Source organism: Alligator mississippiensis, chromosome 8 (genome assembly GCF_030867095.1).
Source record: "Alligator mississippiensis isolate rAllMis1 chromosome 8, rAllMis1, whole genome shotgun sequence".
Taxonomy (NCBI): Eukaryota; Metazoa; Chordata; order Crocodylia; family Alligatoridae; genus Alligator; species Alligator mississippiensis.
The window spans coordinates 75277603-75300240 of NC_081831.1; the positions used below are offsets into that span (position 1 = coordinate 75277603).

The window sequence follows — 22638 nt, forward strand, 5'->3', positions numbered from 1 at the left end:
GCCCTTGCACGGGTAGCACTGGGATGGCAGCAAGAAGGACATATGTCCTAGTGCCCTGGAGAAGCATGCTCCATCCACGTGCTCAGGCACACTGAAGATAGATAGACAGATATTTTGAAAGATAGATATTTTGAAAGTGCAGCAAAGCACCTCCAGGGCAGCTTTGTCGCCTCATTTTCAGGGCTGGTTCAGGGGACGTGGGAATTGGTGGGTGGGCCGTGCTTTCCGGCAGTGCTCCCGGGAGCTCTGTGGACAAGGCGCAGGCATGCTCATCAGGTACAATATTACATCATGTGCTACAGTAAGGGTGCAATGGTAACGTGCCTTCACTGAACATAGGATAATAATTAGATTATTGTGATTTTATATTTGAGGTGTGGGGGGGAGGTTAGCATTAGTATAAAGGCTCAGATAATTGGTTGATTAAGTGCCTTCCCATTTTCACCACTATTATGCCTTCAGTTTTATTAAACCACACTTACTGTATATCAATGAAACATTCATTGGTCTTTCGTTACTGAACGAATCATTGAAAAATCATTGCAATGGAGGTTAACTTTACTTTGACTTCCTGAAATGACATGGTACTTGCTATCTAATTAACAGATATTTTTATCACCCTCATTCAGCTTCAACAGAGAATTTGGTAGCAGCTCATATCAGCTTTTCAGACTTTCTACATGACTGAAACATGACTTATGGAAGACGGACGCATAATCCAAGAGCTGATGGTTAACAAAACACTCCCCCCTCTACTAATCACTCATGCCCTTGGCAGAGGTAGGTAGCAGCAAATACTCACTTTCCATTGCCACCCCAAGGGGAGGGGACCTGCGAGGCTTTTGAAGTGTTCTGTAAGAAACAAAACCAAGAAGCAAATAAAGGAGATGATTCTTTCCTTGTTCAGAAGATGCGAGTCTGATTTAAAGTGCATTAATATTGATTACAGCAACACTTGGCACTTCTTGTTTTAGAAGCCACAGTGCATACAGAATATCAGCCCGACATAATAGTCTCATAATAAAATAGTTGGCTGGATAATTGGTAGGATCCAATCAGGAGCATGAAAGTCACTTGATGAAATATCAGATATACAACAGCTCCAGCAAAATCAGTTGCAGTTCATAAAGAAGTGGCTTAATTATCCTTATCTAAAATGTATTCTGCAAAATAAGCTCTACAAAGTGCAGCAGGCCTTTCACCTTCAGGGGGATTGTTGAGTTTTTCAATAGAAAAAGAAGCTTGGTGTTGATGGGATCCTATATATTATAGGCAAGTGCCTATAAAGAAAGACGGAAAGAAAATCTTATTGCGGGGATGTAACCAAATCCTCTTGCTTTTATACAGTGCATATGCGTGTGTATGTGTGTGTGCGCGCGCGCGCACACACACACACACACACACACACACACACTTTTCTTATCCATCTCCCCTTTGGTGTTTGGACAGCACTTTGCACAAGATACTACGCTAACAAAAAACAGAACAAGCAAATGATAAGGTCCAGATTTTGCCAGCCTTGTTCAAGATAGGAGAGTACCAATTACTGCCAGTTCCCCTTACAAGTGATAAAATGAGGGTCTTGGTTATCTAAGGCAAGTGGCCAGTTTCTAAGAGCGACCACTCTGCACAACACTTTTGCTGCAAAGGTTTCGAAGTGCATGATGATAATTCAATTAAATGTTGCAACATCCTTGTGAAGTGTTATTATTAGCATGTCCACTTGGCTAGTTTAACACAGGCTTTACACTCAAAGAGTGCTTCAGCGAGGCACAGAGAAGTTAAGTGCCTGCCCAAGATCATAGAGAGTGCCAGTGGTAGCTGGAAAGAGAAGCCAACTCTTTCTCTGGACTTACACTGCAACTATAACTTCCAAAACACATGGATCAAAGCAGATTGCACCATCTAGTAGGTGACACTGGCTTTGCCTGCATGTTCTCTGCACAGTTCAGTTGCTTCCCAGTTAAAAACCGAACGCTGGAGGGAACGGTTTGCATTAGACGGGGTGTGCAAAGGGATCTTTTAAGCAATCTGGAAGATCTTCAAACCATGAAAGAGCAGCTTTGACATTAGCAATCCTGACTGTCACGGGGGAGCTGCAGATGGGAGCTGGGTGAAAGACAGTGTTTCCATCTTGTGCTACTTTCCAAGATTTTTTTCCTAGGACAAAAACTGTAAGTCTCCAAAATCCTCCCCAGATATTTTGCTTTACGTTTTAAATGTTGCAGTTCATTTTGCCAAAATATTGTTATCAGATGAAAAAAATGCTGTCAAAAAATTCCCATTCAGCTCTGTTTTAGACCTTGAAAGTTGCCTTTCACCTTGAAAACCGTGCAAAACATCAGCGTAGACAACAGATCTGCTTAACATCCACCTTCGTTTTATAAAAGGCTTCACATTCCCCGCACTAACCTGTTGAAAGCCCTGGCATTCTGGCTTGTCATTGATGTATACAGAAGACTAAGAGCACTTATGTCCTATGTAGCAGTACAACACTAACATTTTCATTAACATTTTCCTTTCTTAAATGTAATTCACCTAGACCTTTCAGATAAAGAGATCCTGAACATTTAAATTGCATATACTTCAGGCCTGTTTCTGGTATACAATTTACATTAGTCCTCCTTACATACACAGTAGCATTCACAACCTGAGCTGTTTCTTTTGTGGGATTTGATCTTAAGTCCTGAAAAAAGCACGATATTTTTTTTTTTAACTGCTTCTCAAAATCTGGACCTGATTCTCAACACTGCTATGTATACATCCATTTTAAATGTCCTGAATGCAACTACTGTCATGCAAAGTGGCCTCCTCATAAAAGAGAATCAGGCCCCAAGTCTTTTTTGTTTTTAAGAAATAAATTTAAAAAATCAGTGCCTACAGTTGAATGTAAACTGTCATATGATTTCGGTCCTAGCCACCTTTAAAGAGACAGTGGCCTGGGTTGAGGCCAAAGTAAGTGGCATGCATCTCGTGGAAGATCCTGAGCCAGTAAACATTGGGACTTTTTTTGATGTGACTTGCACCTATGCAAGACCAGATGAACGGCTCATTGAAGTCAAGACAAAAATGTCCAAAGACTTCAAGAGCTTTCAATCAGGCCCTGAATCAGGAGAAACACCGTTAAGGTTGCATGGGCTTCCTCAAAGGCAGGAGGAGCGAAACTGAGATTGGAGCTAGTTGGTCAGAAAACTTTTTTTTTTTTTTAAATAAAAAAGAGAAACAACTTTTGTCCTCTCCTTATAGTCATCCTGACCACATCTCCCATTGAAGAGGATAAATGGTGCAATGAATCCTTAAGGCTGGGGTGAATCTCATTCTGTGTGAACACAAGTTAAACAGAACAGAGATTACCTTAAAATATTCCATCAGAGATCTGGAGTACTTCATAGCGTGGTCCTTCTTTAGTTTAAACATTCTCAAGTAGAGAAGTGATAAGCATCGGTAGCTGTGGTAATTAGGAAAGGATTATGTTAATTCCATTGCTTAATGAAACCTATAAACTGTAAAAAAAAAATAAAAAAAAAAATGCTGATCTATATTTTGCAGTTTCTGTTCTAAGGTTAGATTGTGAAACATAAGCAAATGGAGAAAAATAAAAAAATAAAAACACTGGGCAAGAGCATTAAAATCCCATCTTGATAACAGTATAAATTAGAAGAATAAATGTTTAGTCAGCTGCTGAAGAAATCCATTAGTTATCCTTTAATAGTTTAATGGAAAACAAGAATAATGATCTTGTGTAAGCTGCTTAAGTAATTCAGTACTTTTAAAGTCCCCCTTCAGGATTTTAGTGGCTTCTACATGGTTGCAATGGGACTCACCATAAAACTGCCAACTTCTTGTCTCCTTCTGTGGCAGATGAACCTGTGAAATTCTTAAGTCTCATTGCATACCTTGTAAGAAAAGTGAGGAGAGAGGAAATTGGGTGTTAAGATGCTTCAAGGAAAATTGGTGACACTTTTGAGCAATAACTGCCGCAGACGGATATACTTCTAAAACGACAATAAATACTGACCACAATGCTCTATGCTGATGGGATTCAACAGAAAGCAACACTTAAAGTTTGGAGAGTAGAGTAAATCATTGAGCCACTTTCTGGGCCAATGAGGTGACATGTTTTTGAGAGTGTTAACGCTATTACAGCCCATAAACCGAGGTGAGCGCCGTCTTTACTTGCAACAAGCGTTGGCCCAAAGTCTGAAGGCTCAGGCCTGTTTGTACTATATATATAGAGAGAGAGAGAGAGCTTGGTTTTATATCTAAGACTATGGAGGTTGAAGAATACCTCCCAAATCCCACTCATAAATGCCTCTGGAAAGTCTTTAAAATGTTTTATGCAAGAAAAGGGTATTAAATAAAGGAAAGGTCATGTTCACAGCTTTTTAAGTTCTCAGGTCCATTAATTTATGATGCTTGTATATTTTGTGTTCCTGTGCTGTTTAATTGCTGCCGTCCAACATTTGGATGATTGAGTATTCTTATTCTCCCTCTCCACCCCTCCTCTTTTTTTTTTTTTACTTTAACTGAGCACACTCTATTCCCTGCGTTTAGTCTCTTGAAAATCAATTCATCGCATAAAATCATTGTTCTGAACCTTAATGCAATTTCACAGGTACTTGTGTTAGAATAAGTAATAGGGTTCAGCGTTGCGTAAGAAAGTTTTAAGGTATCCGGGCAGTCTTGATGAGTTCTCATTTGCAAGGAGGTAATGGAGTGCAGGCAGGCTGTTCTGCTCTTATCCTGCTTGCCGTGCGCTACCCTCCCATCAGATCCATGTGCGGCTCTCCAGCACAGCACCGGAGAGCACCTTATCTCCCTCTGCATTGGAGTTTTACCTCTAGTCACACTGAATGAAGCTGGTCAAACACCAAGATGTGCTTCTCTTCAGGAGTCGCAGCGCTAAGATAGGGATTGGGGTGTAACAATTACTCTAAATGCCTTTGGCAGCCAGGCCTCTGACATCCTGAGTTGTTGAGATGCTCCACTTGTTTCCACAAATAAACGTCTGCTGCGGATACGCACGTCTCAGAGCAGGTTTAATTAATGGGCTGGAGAGAATGGGGGTCTATCTATCTCCCATGAGAGTGGTGAGGAAAGTCATAAATAGCCTTTTATTTTTTTTGGTAACATGGCAACATTAAGGGCCGTGTTTTTAAAAAAACACAGGTGCACTATTTTGCATTTAATTTGCACACTCAGTCCCAAGGTGGCATATACAAATTGTGTATTTGCAAGTGCAAACAGCCAGCTGAGAAGCTACCTGCCATTTACCTGTGCAGTCACTTGATTTACTTGGGCAGTCAGGATAACCATGCACACAATTTAGGCACTTAATTGCTGGCTGTGCAACAGTTTTTGAAAATCAGGCCCTGTGCCTATCCAAACTGATATTATACTATTAAGTGATTAATATGCACTGGTGCAGTACTCCCCAACACCCCCTATTTTTAAAGAAATCCAGCTGAGGAATTGATGAGTTTCAGAGTAATTGAAACCATGGGCAAGCGAGTAGAGTTTAGTCATCTTCCGTGTGCAATGGTTTATCATTCATGGATTCATATATCTGAAGGATCAAAGGGACCATTAGACCATCTAGTCTAACCTTGCAGATTGCCCAGGTCACAGTACTTCATTCAGCGATTCCTGACTTAACCCAATCTTAACAGGGGTGCAGCTTTAAAAATGGATATGAACGCCAGCAGCCTGCGGAGACTCTTCTTTTATGGTAAGGAAGTTGGTGACACTCAGAACGAGGAAAGGATTAAGATCAGGAGCATCCACTATGGCCATCAGCATGAAGCGTTAATAATTTACTTGTGCAGAGTATCCTCTGATCCTGCGTCATTAAAATTAACAGGGGGGTTGCCAGGGACTTCAATAAGCATAGGATTGTACCCCTAAAGCAGTGGTTCTCAACCTTTTTACACTCAAGGTACCCCTTCATAGGCTCGAGACACCGCTTGGAAAAGCCAGCTTAGTTTTTATGCCTTTTTTGCCTATATATAGCCATTTTTTCTGTTGCAAAGAACTCAGAAAGACACAACTATGGATTTCTGTTTGAACTCTCTTATCTTGTGAGTCATGTTTGTAAACCTAACAGTGCTAGAAGGGTCTGGCACCCTGTAGCACCCCTGCAAGGATCTCAAGGCACAGCAGGGTGCCATTGCACCCTGGGTGAGAAGCACTGCCCTAAACACTAGTGTGAATTAGATAGACAGACAGGACCATGCGGCTTTGCTTCTCCAAAACAATATTTCTTACACATGAAATAATGCTCACAGGGTTTAAAGAAAAGGAAATTCTGCCCTATACCCTTCCCTATCATGTTGTGCTTATGTCCTCTAGCCCATAGGACAACATAGTAAGGCACCCCGCAAAATTTAGGCACAATCGAGATGGAGGAAGAGGCAGGCGTTCTTAATTTCAGGGCCCTTGAGAGTTTTACTTAGATCCTCAGTGTTGTGTGAACATCCTACTTGCCGTGTAATCTCTTTCTTTCTCACAAGTGTAATATGTAAATACATATTTTTAAATATTTAACATGCTTATTATTTACCTGGCAGTAACAGCTCCTTCAGATCTGATACATTTTATTATGTAAATACCTACTTATTCAAAATGTAAAACACGCATTATTTTTTGATAGACTCTAATAGCTAATCTGACACACTGGGATCTCTCCCATAAAAATATGCCCTAGAAAAAGTAAACACTTTGCACTGCTCCTTTCACTGGTGTAGATCAGGAATGGCTGCACTGGCATCACTGGTAATATGTGAGGATAAAACTGGTGTAGGCAAGAGGAGAGTCAGGGCAAAATCCTCTTAGCTTTACTCAACAGTAAATCTTGTCCTACTTATTTCAGTGGGATTATTATGTGTGTGAGTCAAGTGAGCAAGATTTGGCCCACTAATTCTTCAGCAGACCACGCTATGGACTCCATACTATAAGGCAGCTATAGAAACTAAGAGCTGATTTTCAAAAACTAACTCAGGCGTCTTAACATTAGCCAAAGGCTGTCATTTATATTCTGGAATAGGAGTGTGCAAAATTGTATTAAAAATGAATTCAGTGGACCTTAGTCACTGTACATTCCTTTAACATTAAAAAACGATATATATATATATATATATATATATATATACACACACACACACATAGTATATAAAATACATGCAAAAAACTTGCTCTTTGGCTGTGACCTTATATGCCAAGTTCCAGCCTGGAACAATTTTTTACAGCCAAGTTATAAACCTCTGGAAAACAGGGTTTGAAATAGAAATCCTGATAGACTCGCTTTAATGTTTTGAATTATAAAACTACACCTTTTAAAAGACAAGTGTCATTGCCAAACTGAAATTACTATACTTTACTTCCACCCACTACATTTCAATTTTAATTTTATGAATATTGCAAATTATAACACTCACATTATAACCTCTAAAGGGGATAATTTATAAAAGCAGTGTCCATCAATTATAAATTTTCCATGACATTAATAAAATGGCAAGAACTAATTATGATGACTTCTGAGATGAAGATGCCTTGGACAAATCATTAATATGTTGAAATGATATTTTTTAAAACATAGCAGGTTCTAATTATGACTGAAATGAGATTATGAAAATGATCACAGAAAGGACATTAACCTGATGAGTTCCACAGTCTCTGAGTACATGGTGTAGGGAGATTTAGCTTCTAATGGATCTCGCTCCATAGCATTCCCGCACTCAATGAAGGAGAGGGCAGCATCAGCATAATTCACTGCTTTACCGAACTTCTCCAACTGAAATAGGAATGACACCATCAAGAAGATGCTTTGGCTTTTATTTCCAGGTAGATAGATCACAATGTAATACAAAGCAACACTGACGCTAAGGATGAATATTTTAATAAATTTAAGCCAGGTTTAACATAACATTGGGCTAGATCCATGTAAATCAGCATCGGTCTGATGACTTCAATGGAACTGCACCAATATACACCAGCAGAGGATGAGAGTTGGTGCATACTTTAGCAATTCCATTTTGCCCCTTCAATACACAGGACTAAGTCTGAACACTGCTGTGCAAGAATTAAAGTAACAAATTCCTGCCACTTGTCATGGAATAAACGTGATGCTCCATTGTGACTGGTGACAGAAAAAAAAAAAAGAAGTCTCCTCACTTAGGTTACACTGAAACAGGAGAAAAGGTAAAAAATAGAGCACTGCTAAATATTTTATTTTACTAGAATTTTATTGCAAAAGGTTGTAGCCCTGATAACGGTTGTGATTAAGCTGACTGAGAAATACTGATTTCTTTTTTATGCGGAATGAATATTTTTATGACACTTTTATAGTAAGTATTTCATAATAGTATTTAACGTTTTCAATGGTTGATAGCTGGATGTAATACTGCACTTAATGTAAAAGAACCAATATAGCACAGGCCTGTTTAAAACGTCTATGTATGTCTCTATCAAAATATTTTTGATGCATCTGCATATGTTTTCCATTCACAAAATCGCAGTCTCCTATAACAATGTATTCGTAGAGCTCTACAACGGTAAAAGATACTGGTGTATTTTACCCTGTGCCTACCATTACTAGCTCTCTGCACCAGAAATGTTCCACACAGGGGATGGTCGTAGAAGTTTTAATGCTGCTTTCTACCCTATCATCCTAATTGTGCAAAATTCAGCCTGGTAACAAAATACATTTTGTTTGTTTGCTCATCCTACAGTATTCTTCATATAGTCATGAACGGATGGCAACCCATCTGAGCCTCTCTGTATACCACAAATCAGTTCCCAGAATTCATCTAGACCAAAACCTTGTTTCAGGTCTTCATTTTCCATATAATATAGAAAATGAATCTAGCTATAAAGTGATTTTAGCAAATTAATGGTGATAAAGTCAGGGGACATGATTCTGATCTCACATATACCAATCTAAATGCAGGGCGACTGAAATGAAGGCTGTGGAAATCCACTGCCTTTGCAGGGGTATATATGAAGGCAGAATAAGGTCTCCACAGTCTCTTGCTTACTGACTGCAGCCAGTTGTTCCAATGATAGTCTTGTCCCAAAGATAGTCTTCCCAATCTGTAGTTAGTTGATCCCTTGCTGTTGTTCCAGGCAATGATATGCTTATATTGGGGCACTCCATGATACTCCAAATGCCCTCACTTTTGCCAGAAATCCCTTCTTGGTGCAAGCCCAGAAACACTGCTACCACGTATCTGGTTAAAACCGCTTGCCGCTGGTGGGGACCATGCGCATTAGCCTCCTTGTCACTACAACAGATCTTTCCATTTTGCATGCTTTGTTGCGTCAGCCCCAAGCAACCAGAAGTAATTGGTTCTATAGGACAAGCAACACCACATTTTGCATGGTACGTGTGTCACTTGGAGATAATGTGTGTGCAAGTGTACCGGGAGAAAAAACATGTAAAGCCTAAATAATGGAAAGAAAAGGCAAGACACAGAGTTCATGGGCATTTGTAGCTGCCAACAAGTTATATCCCAGTGGCTGGCTTGGCATTCCAGTAAGAGCACTTGGGGTGTCAAACTACATGTGACAGCAAAGACCTGCCTGCTGGCAACATGATGTGCAATGCCTTTTCATGTTAGTTCTGCTTGAGCAACACCCCTAATTCTGTAGGGCATAGTCAAAGGTAAGAAGATGGAAGACAGGTCAACACTTTCTGAGTGAATCAGACTGTGGAGAAAAGTGGATTGACATAGCATGTTGAGACCATCATAAGCTTGAGCCTGTAAATATTTGCTAGCGTTGAGCAGGCAGGCTTATGCCAGAACCATGTGTGTTTTCCTTAAAGGTCAATCAGCTGCAGGAGGTGTTGTCAGTCTGCTTCTGCAAGCTTTCCCTGTGTATAGATGTCAGCATTGTGACTGAATATGCTCTACTGAGTCAGTCTTAAGCAATCAGCAGGGGCCACCTTCTCTAAATGGGCACGTCAGGAGGTATGACTTCTAGCTCAGTGACAGTCAGGAGAGGTTGGCAACAACCAGAGCCTGAGCCCTGTGAAAAACACACCGGGCCCCTTAATGCCCCTGAATCGGGAAGAGGAACAAAGCCGACTGAAACTGGTGGACTCAGGCCCCTAGTCCTTCTTGCCACTTGCAGCAAGAGCAGCAGCATTTCCAGACTACGATTTCTCTCTCTATTTATTTTCTTTTTTTGGTTTGCCAGGCTTATTTTGCAAGCATGAAAGGTAGATTCCTGGATGCCAAATAACATGTTTTACAGGCAAAAAAATGACCTTAAAAAGGGTAAAAATAGTCCCTGCAATCCTGTTATTTGAACTTGCGTATAATTTGTGTGAGTAAATTGAGAGATCGTGCTCAACTGTATGATACAAAGATCTTGTTCTAAAGAAACGAGTCAAGTACCACTAAGGCGTCCTAAAGGAGCTGCTGTGCTACATGCAGTGGCAGACAGGATCAAAGGGTGACTATACATGTACTCGGAAGTTGGGATGGTGGGTTTAATTACAATGGCTCCCAGAAAGCCACTCTAATAAAAAAGCCTCACTGTCATGTGTATAAGCCTCTGTGCATTTCAAAATGCCTGCAAGCGTGCTTTGTCTAAAGCTTGTTGAATGAGCTTTAAAGTGCCCATGCAACCATTTTGAAATGTGTGGGGGCTTATACACATGAAGGTGAGGCACGCTGGAGTGTTCTAATTAACAGAGCCTGCTCTAACATGTTCTAATTAGAGCACGTCTATAGACACCCAAACACTGTATTACAGTGAAAGCTTTATATTGTGGGCATTTCAGGCTCGGCAGGAGTGCTAGTTAGAGAAACCTTGATGAAACCATCATCCATCAGAAGACACGATTAAGTCAAAATGGTTCGACAGATTGGGTGAATTTTACGGGAACTTCATTTTGTTCAGAAAAGGGAAAAAAAAAGTTTTGATAGTGTTAAAAGAGTCTGACTTCTTGTTATTTCCAGTCTATACTATATTAAAATATTATAGTACAATGCAACATTTGGAAGGTTGAAATTAAAATGAAACATTACGTCTCTTTGTCACGTCATTTTGTGAAAATGGACTGTGAAATGAATGTGTTTTCAGAGTCTCTGTCCCAGAGCAGTTTGCAATGTCTCCAAATTAGAAATCTCAAAATCCCATCTCCCACACAGCAACAGCTGGCATGTGCTTTTAGGCCACCTTCCTGGGGTTGGAAAATGCGGGGATGCCAACATGGCACAGGGGAATGAAGTACAGGGGCACCAGAGACTCTGAGAAAGGGCTAACTCAGGTACCTGAAGCAGTACAGCCACTGAAGTGAGGCCGTCTGCCTATGCTAAACCCTCTAAACCCTTCGCCCAGCAGGGCTACTTAACTTTGGCAGAGACACACACTACTGTGGTTTCCAGTACACAACTCACAGCTACCTTGGTTATCTGTGCACAGCATTGGGAAATTCACCATGCTCAGCCTTGAATTTACTCTGCATTTATATGCAGCCTGGTCCAAGGCTCATGGAAGTCAACAGAAAGGTGCCTTTTGGGCTTTGGTGGGCTCCAAATAAGGTCCACAATGTGTAACTTTGTCTGAGACACATAATTCAATAATAGACTAGAAGGACAAAAAAAAATATTTGATAACCTACCAGTGCATCCGCTTTGTGCTTTAGCTTCTTAGCCTCTTGCATGTAATAGTCTGCATTGTGAAGCCTATAAAAGACAAAGATAATTCCTTCAGGTCTTTCATGTCAAGCAGTTGGACAAACATCACCTGAAACAAGTGCCAACTGCTTCTAAGAACAATTCAGGCATATTTGCCCAATTATTTGCTTAAATCTCATTCTGATATTAGGATGAGCTACTGAAGGTAAAGCTGCGATAGGTGAGCAGAATGTAAAATAGCTGGCTGCAGAGAACAGCAGCCCAGAGGGGCCATTAATGTGTGCTGAACAGAAGAAAAGGAAAAATAATTCAAACCAATTAACTATAATAAGTTTCCATTAGAAGAGCTAAAATAAAAAATTAGAGAAGAATTACCCTGGAATTCAACATTTATGATCTGAAAACATTTCTCAAAAGAATCTTCATTAATCAGTGACAACAATTCATTTGTAAAGGGTAAAACCGTACGCAGCATCAAGTAGGAATATCTCTGCCAAGGGCCCACTGCTGTCCTTATCTCAAGGTAAGAGTTCCCATTGAACCAAATGGGAATTTCACTTGCGTGAAGATCCCAAAAGTTTGTGTCACATTCAACAAAGGCATCTACTGGACATCTACATAAAATCCCATCAGATGTGACTGGGCTGTTTGTTACTACATACGCATCATCAAATGTTATTTTAGGTCTTCTTGACTCAGAATTCCCATTGGACAATGGAGGCATTGCACACCAGATGTCTGTTTCTAGATGGCTGGTGTCTGGGAGTGTGTTTGTTGCTGGTCTATTGTGTGATTCTTCCTCCTGTGGGAAAGGACTTCTGTTAGTTCTTTAAGCTGGATAGAGGCACCTTTAATGAATGACAAGCATTGAAACGAAACAAGGAAAGGCAGGATTGATATTGCTTGACACTAAAATTCAAGTACCCATTTACACTCCAGATACCACACATATCACCATAGTTTACCTTCTGAGGCAAACCCACTGGAACAAATTAAGCACCGTGATTACATATTGCTAACATGCATGACCTCACTGACATGTTTTCCGAAAGGTCTAAGATCAGCATGGATGCTACAGAGCATGACTTGCAAGAGGCATTTTTTAAGTGCATGGAGGAGTGTGAAGATAAGGAATTAGGAATGGTATCCTGGATTGAGTAAAGCTAGAGCTACATACTACAACAGTTGCTTTCAATACAGTAGACCCCGATTTACATGATTCCAACTTACGTGTCTCGCATTTACGTGATTTTTTTTTATTAGGGTCCGGACTTGAGAATGCCCCTCGAGATGCACGTCATTCATGTATATACGCGAACGCTCGTGAGATTTGAGTATATACGTGAATGCCTCACAAGATCTGCAGGCAGAATCAAGCGGAGCTGTGCCGCCATTATGGTAGCAGCATCTCAAGATGCATAGGTGAGACGCTAGATGCACCTCCTAAAGGCGATTCCACTGAGAAAAGGGGGAAAAAGCTATGACTATGGTATGTCTGGGGTTTGCAACCCCTCACTATTCTATTATTTCCTATGGGAAATGTCGTCCCTACTTATGCAAATTAGACTTACACGAAATTCCCCTGGAACACAATACTCGCGTAAACTGGGGGTCTACTGTATTTAAACTCAGTTTATAATCAGATGAACTAAATTATAGACTAACCAATAAACTTTGAGAAGTTTTAGACGGTAAATATTTCACTGGATAAGTCACACATAAATCTGACTAGAGAAACTGGAACCAAAGAGGGAAGAGTTCCTAGTGTTAACACAGCACCTTTTATTTACTGACATAAGCAGTTCATTTGGCACTGATATTGGTGGAAGGAACATAAATTACTCTCATGGCTTTTAGGAACACAATAATATCACAAAGTAATAAGATTGAGAGAATAATTCCACGTGGCTATTGTCACTTATACACTACAACTTGGATGTTTCGTTTTTATGGCATGAAGTTGGAGACCTTCTATGATATGGGAAACTGCAAAAATTTAGACCTAACATGCCCACTCTTGTGCTGGTTAAAATTCAAAACTTGTATTTGAGAGAAGACCTGCTTGTAATTCCATATTAGGGCTGCTTTCTAAAATTAGCTTGAAATGAGGCATAATTTTCCTATTTCCCGTAATGTAGGTCAATGGTTCTCAACCTTGTAGCCTCAAAGCACCCCCTCAGAAAATTCCAGCTGTTTTCACTCTCTTTCTTTTTTGGATACAGAAATATAACAGAGCTATTCTGTTGCAAAGAACTCAGAAAGACCACAACAGGTCCGAATATTTTTAACGCTATAGGATTCCTATTTGAAATCTCTGGCTTTATCTTGTGAGAATCATGTTTGCACATCTAACAGCTAACATTATGTGGGGCCCTGTGGCACCCTTGAAAAGATCTCAAGGCACATCAAGGGACCATGGCACCCTAGTTGAAAATCACTGATGTAGGTAGTCAATCAGTGTGAAGCTTCTCACTGGGCTGCTTTTTAATGCTCACCGAATTTCCTGTGTATTTTTTGCTTGCTGTCTCTTCATACATTTTTAATAAGTTTTTAAAAAATGTTTCCTTAGCAGACAACCTTTTCATTGTTGACCAGTGTCTATAGCTGGTCCCTAAGGAGGACTGATCCAACAGGGGAGATTTTTAAAAGAACGTTGGAATTCGGGTATTTTTTTTTAGTGGTTATTCACATTATTGTTGAAAGTTTATGAACTACACAAACTAACCTCACTGATAGGAGCTGGAAGTGTGCAAGCTTGTGAGAGGAGAGAAGCCAAGCGTTCATAGACCTAACTGATGGGATATGGGGAAAGTAGGCACAAAAGGACCCTGATTAGTCCACGTGAGCCTGATACACGCTAAGTGTGGTCAGTCGTGTGGAGGACAGAGGACTGGTTGTGACCAAGCCTGATTGGCTGATGGTTTCAGAGCCCAGATATGAGGGCTTGACTAGTCTGTAGTGTTTTAAGCCTTATGTGAAACCCACCAGTAAGGAAGCCCTGGATTTGGTAGGGGCAAAATTAAAGAAAACGGAAGTAGGACTGAAGTGGATGGAGGGAAACGAGAAAAATATAATTAAGGAGGCACCTTCCAGTAGAAATGTAAATGCTACAATATGCTGGTGCTGAGTATCATACAGGCTGGTCTTTTTTAAATGGCTTTTTGCTGCATGCTTAGTTCAATGTGTGGTAGCTAGTTTAGCTACAGTGCTCAATGGCGAATTCGGGGGGATATTATTCAAATGAACTATACGAACATTACACCGAATCCATTAAATATACGACACTTGCACCAAATTGATTAAAGCATTTTTTTTCTAATACATGTGTGGTAAAAGCGACAGAGATAGGAGGACTAAATGCAGACAGCCCGTTGCTGGAAAAGCAGCTCAATAAAGCTCAGGGACCAGGTGCTGTAGTCAGTTATACCCAGTGTCAAATAGACGCTTAAGGCTGATCTAAAAATGGAACTTGCAAGGGTTGCTAGTGTACAGCTCCCCAGCGCTCCGCTCCTAGCCTCTCTTCAGTGGGGTTACAGGGGGATTTGAAAAAGATATTGGAGAAAAAAAAAAATCAAACAGAACAAAGCTTAGTTACTTTTGTTTTATCTTGTTCACTTTCAGCAACTCCGATCAGTTACTTACACAGAGTCCTTTGGGGTTAGCAGAGGATTTGCTTTCATTCTTTCTGTGTTTGGATGTAGAAGAGGAAGAGCTGCTGGTCTGCAAGGAGTTTGTGACGTTACTCTCTTGGTTGAAGGAGTTGTCACTGCTGTGCCGCCTGTGTACTGGCTCATCCAACAGCGGGGAGAGCGGAGGAGGGAACAGCTTCTCTTCTCTTTTCTTAGCCGCCTTTTTAACGGAGTTAGTGCTGCTCCTTGGACACAGAGGGGAATGGTGTTACAAGCCTTTGGGTATATTTTTAAATTCGCTATATCACCAAATCCTTCATATTATGTGTCTGGAAGCTACGTTCAGTTCTCATGCCGGTGTGACAATCCTTACGTTGTAGGAATAAAACGACGAGGCCAGTGAGGGTCTAGCTTTTTTGGGCTACAAAGGTCTTCTGCTTGGGGGACTGCTTTAACTCTACTTGGACAAGTTCTGAGCACTTTAAACACTGACTTGAATCTGCACTCAAAGTAGGCCTCATCATCAAGGAAAGGAAGAACTTTGTACATGGGAAAAGGTCCTCAAATAAAGCTATTTTTGTGCCTAAAGTGAAACATTTTCTTCAGTGCCTTTTCTGGGCTCCTTTGCCTACCCTTAGCGTGTGAACGAGCAAAACGGTTTATACCAACTACACTACACTAACCACAACCATAACAAGCAAGTAATTATTTGACCTCTAGAGAAAAAACAATGAAGGTTGCTACATAAAACTGAGACAGGGGAGTTGACAAAAGTCCTTGAGCAAATGCAGGTTAATGAATGAATCTAGTCTAGAAAATAAATTTGATTTTTACAAGACGAACAACAACATTGTCTTCTATGGAGAAACGGTCAGTAGCATACAAACTGTGACCATGATGTTAAAAAAAAAAAAGAAAAACAAAACTTGACTGTTTAACATGTTAATTTGGTCATAGATTTTTATTTTAGTTACTGCCCTAGTCCGGTCAATGAAGATTACTTGAATTTTAATCTTTCCTTAGACAACTGATATTGCACTACACAGCCATTTACTTTTGATGATTATTGACTAAAATTTTCAATAACAAATTAAGTCAACAAGAATTTATACTTCCCTCTTAGTTGGTTTTAGTCAGTGTCAGGAATTATAGATTTACAATACTTCAGAGCCACAAATCAAAGAAGAACAAGCAATGCAAGCCTGTTGATTTCTCAGTCCGCTAACATTCAATACCGGTTTCTTATTTCCATCTGGCTGGGTTGCACAATGTTACCAATTTTAATGATTATCATCTTTGTTTCAGGCATTCCCTAATTCTGGCCTTTGTGTCAGTTTCGGTAATATAAAATCAAGCTAATATTTCCAGATAAAACCCTGTTGTGTCAACAAAGATATTTTATTGCCATTTGCTATTTGAAGACATTTTCAGTGCAACTGAAATGCCACAAAAATATCCCATTGAAAAGTCTTTTCCATATCTTCAAACCTTCATAAACACAGTATACATCTGGCCTTACAATGACAAGGTGATGGATGCTATCTTAGTCAGAAAACACGTTTGCCAACTGAGTATGACCAAATGAAAACAACCACGTTCCAAGAGCGATGGGGAACTCCCAGGGAAGACTGGGGTAGACATCATACATTACTGTCTCCTGACAGCCCTCATTCAAAGCCTTCCCTGTCGGCTCCCTGACCTCAAAGGGTCATTGTGCAGCTTGTGAATGATCATGGTCCCAGGCCATAGTAACGCTCGCCATTTTGCTTGTTTGTTGCCCTCTCAATCCAAATCGGTTTTCAGAGGAACTGCACCGATCATTTTTGCAGCAATATTATCTGCATTAGATTTACACCAAACCATTGATGGTAACAACAGCCTCCATGAAATCAATTGTAACCAGCAGTTAACCAGATTGTCAGTTTGCTTTGGGCCGTTAATGGGCTAACAAACTGGTCTTTCATTGCGGTAATCGCTAATTTTGAATGAATTTATTGCAATAATTACCCAGACTCCACGATTTAATTTGCTGATGTGATTGTTAGTTAAACTATATTTATAATCCAGGGATAAATGCAGTAAAAATGCATGCAAAAATACAAGCAGAACTGACGGTCTTTTGGCTCCAGGGTTTAATCTTTGTATCTGAGAAGGCCAATTATCAAGAAATTAGAAGTCTCCACATCTGTCTTTTTCAGCCTGGTTTATTTTAGGGGAGGAAGCAAGAACAAGAGGGTCAGTGTTAAAAGACGGAGAATTTCATCTACTCTCGAATTTCAAGCTGCCATTCTTGACCCTTTATTTATCCATTCCTTCTGGTGTGCTATAGTATCTCTGGCCTATTAGTGAGACAAAGCCATTGTCTATATTAGTCATTTGGCTTTCTCTTCTGTCCACTCACTGTGTCCCCAACAAAATGCTTCGCATTGATGGTATATCCGATTTTCTGCAGGGGGTTAGTGGGGAAAGGCCACTCTCACACTAGGTTGGACCGTATAGCAGCAACTGAATGAAGCTGAAGTCATTGTCACAGAGGTATTAGGCTAGTTTTATTGTGAAAAACGCCACATTGAAAGCTGTTGTGACCACCCAAGGGATCAGCAAGTGGATGTTGCCTAGTACAGATGCCTCTTTCACTAAAGGTCAAACAAAAGTGAACAGGAAATCTCAGAGATACTCTAAAATATTTGCTTAAGACAGGAAATTCCCTGTACGAGAATATGCATACTTAACTCTATGGGCCTCATTGTCAAACCAGACTCCCATTTTGCACATGTGAATAACTACTAGTGCTGTTATGCATGTTGAAATGTGGGGAACTAGTTGTCTTACCAGATTGGACTGTGTCCACCGAACAAGCAGTTAGACGTTAATTGCCATCACCTGCATGTGTAATTAATTACACCTGCAAAATTGCTTTTGCAAGTGAATAAATAAATAACAATTTTCTTACTGTGAAACAGGTAGCGGATCTAAAAAAAATAAAATGCTGCATGTGCTTAATGTCCAAAGCAATCTGTAGAAACGAGGCACATAGGCCCACTGGAGATACCACTGTGTAGGAATGCAATACTTATTAAGTTTTGAAACCACCTATTCTCTTTCCTCTTTGTTTCTGTTTTCCTGAGGACAAAACATGGGGAGGAAATCTAGCAGGGATGTCAAAGATCTGGCTCATGGAGCTCTATCATGCAGCCTGCAGTGTTGTCTCTGGGTCTCAGATCCAACAGACAGGGCTAGTCTGGCATGGGTATCACAAGTGCATGCCCCAGACTGGTCCCATGCATCATATGCAGTGTGAGCCCTAGACCTGCCCCGGCTCTGAGCACCACACGTGGGTCCAGGGCCAGCACCTACTGCTTGTGGCAAGTGGGACTGGAGCCAGCAAATGCGGGACTGATTTGTGGGCCCAATCTGGGGCCTGCTAGGCTGGATGGGTTTGACACTTCTGAAATAAGAGAAGGCTGAAGATATGTGCTGAATTCAACCCCATTTTGCACATAGTTTTAGGCAGCTTGAAACTGCATTCAGAACTGCGGTGTATAAACTGTTCCTGCCCAAGTTTAACTGAACGCTCTTAGGGAGATATCCTAGTAAAACAAATGTTTGTACCTGACATATCACAATGCATTCACTAGCACGATGCAGTCTTAGAAATTATTAACGTTAAGTTATAATTGTTTAAAATCATTATATGTGTAATATCTTGGTTTAGATTTGGGAAAAGAAAGAAGCCCAGGATACTTTATAGCAGGGGTCGGCAACCTATGGCTCATGGGCTGGACCTGGCTTGCACAGTCATTTGATCTGACCCACAGAGCAAGGGTTTTGGAGGCGTTCAGGGCTGGGGGAGGTTGCCTATCCCACACTGGGCAGCGGCTGTGAGCTTTGCCCTTGCTATGCCATGGATGGGTGGCACAGAACGGCGGGGGTGGAGAGAAGCAGTGGCAGTAGTGGCCAACTTGGAAACAAGTTGAGTTATTCCAGCCCACTGCCAGGAAACGTTGCTGACCCTTGTTTAATGGAAGATACAAACAGAAAGAAGCCTAATGGATAATGCTGTTACTATAACTAAATGGCCAGATTATGTGTGTTTAAATTTGTGTGTGCAGATTGCCATTAGGTTCACAACACATCATTTGAACATACAAATAAATACCCTGCTTTCCCCTGCAGTTTTCGAACTTGTTCATGTTTTGGAAATATGTGCAAATTATATCTATAATGACCTATACACTGACACATGTAGCCCTCTAAAACTAATCTGAGACAGTGTCCTTGCTTATCCTCTTGTTTCTACTCACTTAGTGCCAGATTTTGAAAGGTATTTAGATGGTACAGAAAGCATATAGGCATGTAGCTCATTGATTTCAATGAGAGTTAAGTTTCTAGGTGTTTCTGAAAGCCCCAGTAGAGTCCTACTTGCATCTTTTAGGGGGTCTCAGTATCTTTAAAAACTGGCCCACAGATCACAATCTTCAGCCATCTCTGCAGGGGTGGACCCTTGGACATATGCAGGATCGACTTAAGGTCATGGGGGTCCTCAGGATCGGGGCTTCATTCGCTATTTCACAGTAGTTCTCACTCATTAAGTACCAGACTAGCAAGGTTCTACTGAATTCAAATACTGAACCATTGAGAAGAAAATTCATGACTGAAATGACTATGCTTGTCTTTATGGCTGCTTATAAATGTTAAAATATAAAAAGCGCTTTATGGGAAGAGGCATCGTGTTAGTTGGACCCGGCTCTGCAGCATCTGTATAGATCGGGCACTTCAGTGGGGCTTTTTGGTGCTTTTACCTAATAGCTGATTCAAGCAAATGAGCCAGGTCCAACTAATGCGATGCCTCTTTTGGGCACGTGCTGTGCTCAGACGGGGAGCGTGTCAAATTTAAAGTAAAGCGCCGTTTTGGGGAGGGCGGGGGGGGGTGGGGGGTGTTAACATCTGTAAGCAGCCTTAATGTTTTGCCACTACAATGCTATTTCTTTCCCCTGGTTTTGAATAAGTGAGACATTTTTAAAAATAAGATGGGGCTGTCCAGATATTTGCTATCACACTTTCAGTTCCCTAATCTTTGAGAAATGGGCTGCCCTACATTCAGCTGTCTGTCACTGGGAACTGCAGACCCAAATTAGCAAACAATATTGGATTTGTTTAATGTGAATTCAGAAGATATTAAAACAAATGTGATACGATCCAGGTCTCAATCACCTCAGTGGAGAAGTCAGAATTTTTTTTGTTCACAACTTGAGGCAGGCGAGAGAAAAAGCTAACATATGGAAATAACTATTGATGGACACAATTATATTTTAACAGAGAATACCAAAGGCTTGAAAGCTCTAAGGAATCAAATTAATGACCTGGAAAACAAGCTCAAATTAAGAAACATCAGGTTGGGGGTGGATCCGGAGGGCTTGTTGAAGACAGGAATAGAAAGATTTTTTTAATGGATTGTGGAGGTGTTGGGGATGGATAATTTTTTATTCCCTCTGCAATACATCTCAGCACACTGTATTCCCAGGAATGACAATCAGGCAACACCCATCATGATGCTTATTAAATGCATGTTACAAACCACACCACGACCTGCAACTCTCAGCTGTTTCCAGTTTTATCATATAGAGGATCAGACTATATTTTCAGGGACTATTACCTTCATATCTAGATTAAGACAATAACAGGTCACAGGGAGTAATACCAGTGAAAATAAGACTATAATCTGCAGAATTCTGTATAGATTTAAACTGCATGCCCATCCATTTCTGACCATTTTTACATATTTAAAAGTGACTGTGATACTTTCCCCACAAGAACATGCACTTCCTGGGCTTGATTCTTTGCTCACTCAAGCGTAAATCAGATGTGGCTCCTCTGAAGGAAATAAAAGTGCCATACTGATGAGAGAAGAGAATCAGGACCTATCTGTATTTATAAATTGTTAATCTGGCGATTATGATAGTAATAAATGTTATTTATGGGGTGCCTGTTTACTGAAGCAATATAGCCACCTCTGAGAAGCACAATACTTCAGAGAGAAAATAAGGCTATGCATGTATGCGCTCTACAAAAGAAAGCAATATTCATGTCTGAAACCTTTACCAACTATTGCTCCTAGCTTTGTATAACGGCCAAATTGTGATCCCACTGAAACTAAAAGCAAAACCACTGCTTTTCTAAGCAAAATCAAGATTTGGCATTGGTAGAAGCAATATTTTCAAACAAATTCTACAAGACCTGTACTTTCGTATATAGAGCGCTTCTTGAGGGACCGTCTGAATACAAAGGCTGGAGCTAATCAGAGCAGCTTGGGCCCAGCTGGAAGGATATGTATCAATATTTCAGTGCCTGGGTGATATTGCAATCCAGCCATATGGTAACTCCGGTCCATTCAGGAAAACTGGATCCATAGTACAGCTTACGCAAACAATGATACCATGCCAATGAGCAATACCCACCCTTCATCATGCAGTCCCGCAGCCAAAGATAGCAGAGAACACTATCAGAAAGTCAAATCTTAATGCTAAAGAGGAAAAAAAAAACTTACTCTTTAGTGCTGCTTAATCTGTGGTTGGGTATTGGAGAGATACAAGGTGGAAGTAGGCAGGAAGCTGAGGTTTCCTCCAGGCGCTGCTTCTTGCTTTCTCCATAAGTATCTGAGCTTTCAGACTGCTTTAACAAAAAATGGATAGCTTGAGAAATGGAGCACCGCTACGCCTTCCTGTTAGGAGCAGCTCAGGAAACTCAGTGTATTTCCTCTACAGCACCAACAATTAGAAGGAAGTTACAATACCGATGTGAGAGCTGCCTGAAATCAGAGCTAAACGGACTCAACCGCACTGCAAATACGGGGCACAGTGGTTTCTGTTTTGCTTGAACTTGCATAGTTCCTCACATGGCTAGATATTAAAGAGCTAAGTCCCCACATTCTCATGGCTATTTTCTGTACACTACTGTTATTTAATTAATAATCAAGATGTAATGACCTGATCCCACAAAATACTGAACTGCGTTTACTTATGATTTACGTGAAGTCAACAAGTTGACTTTCACGAAGAACGATTCCTCCCGAGTTACAGACTCCACAGCGGAGCCCCACGGTGATGGCCATTAACACACACAAGATCCTCTGCTGCATGATCCCAGGGTCTGAACCAAGATGTTATAGGTAAAGCATATTATAACTGCCTACTTGCTCTCAAACCCAACAATTGCTTAAAATAAATGGTTCTAATAAAATCACTTAAAAACCCTGAACTGCTTATTTCAAGTCATGTTTTAACTAGGTGTAGCATGCCCGCACCCAAAAGTCATTCTAGTTGGCTTGATTTTCTAGTGTCACTGTGAGCAAAGCTAATGATGAACGT

At 40.6% G+C, this 22638-nt stretch overlaps 1 protein-coding gene across 4 annotated transcripts in view; it reads right to left on the bottom strand.

Moving 5' to 3' along the window:
* The window catches only part of AFF2 (ALF transcription elongation factor 2), a 530167-nt gene that overhangs the window by 18279 nt on the left and 489250 nt on the right, over window positions 1-22638 (bottom strand). For 3 of the 4 annotated variants that reach the window (XM_059732873.1, XM_019492848.2, XM_059732874.1), the window contains 8 exons: window positions 21819-21943; window positions 15285-15516; window positions 12305-12444; window positions 11627-11690; window positions 7653-7789; window positions 3825-3896; window positions 3355-3448; window positions 803-852 (listed from right to left, as the gene is read on the bottom strand). In XM_059732873.1, coding sequence (XP_059588856.1) covers window positions 803-852; window positions 3355-3448; window positions 3825-3896; window positions 7653-7789; window positions 11627-11690; window positions 12305-12444; window positions 15285-15516; window positions 21819-21943 — 914 coding nt within the window. The remainder of the gene's footprint in view (window positions 1-802; window positions 853-3354; window positions 3449-3824; window positions 3897-7652; window positions 7790-11626; window positions 11691-12304; window positions 12445-15284; window positions 15517-21818; window positions 21944-22638) is intronic. The other variant, XM_019492849.2, reaches the window with a different exon arrangement.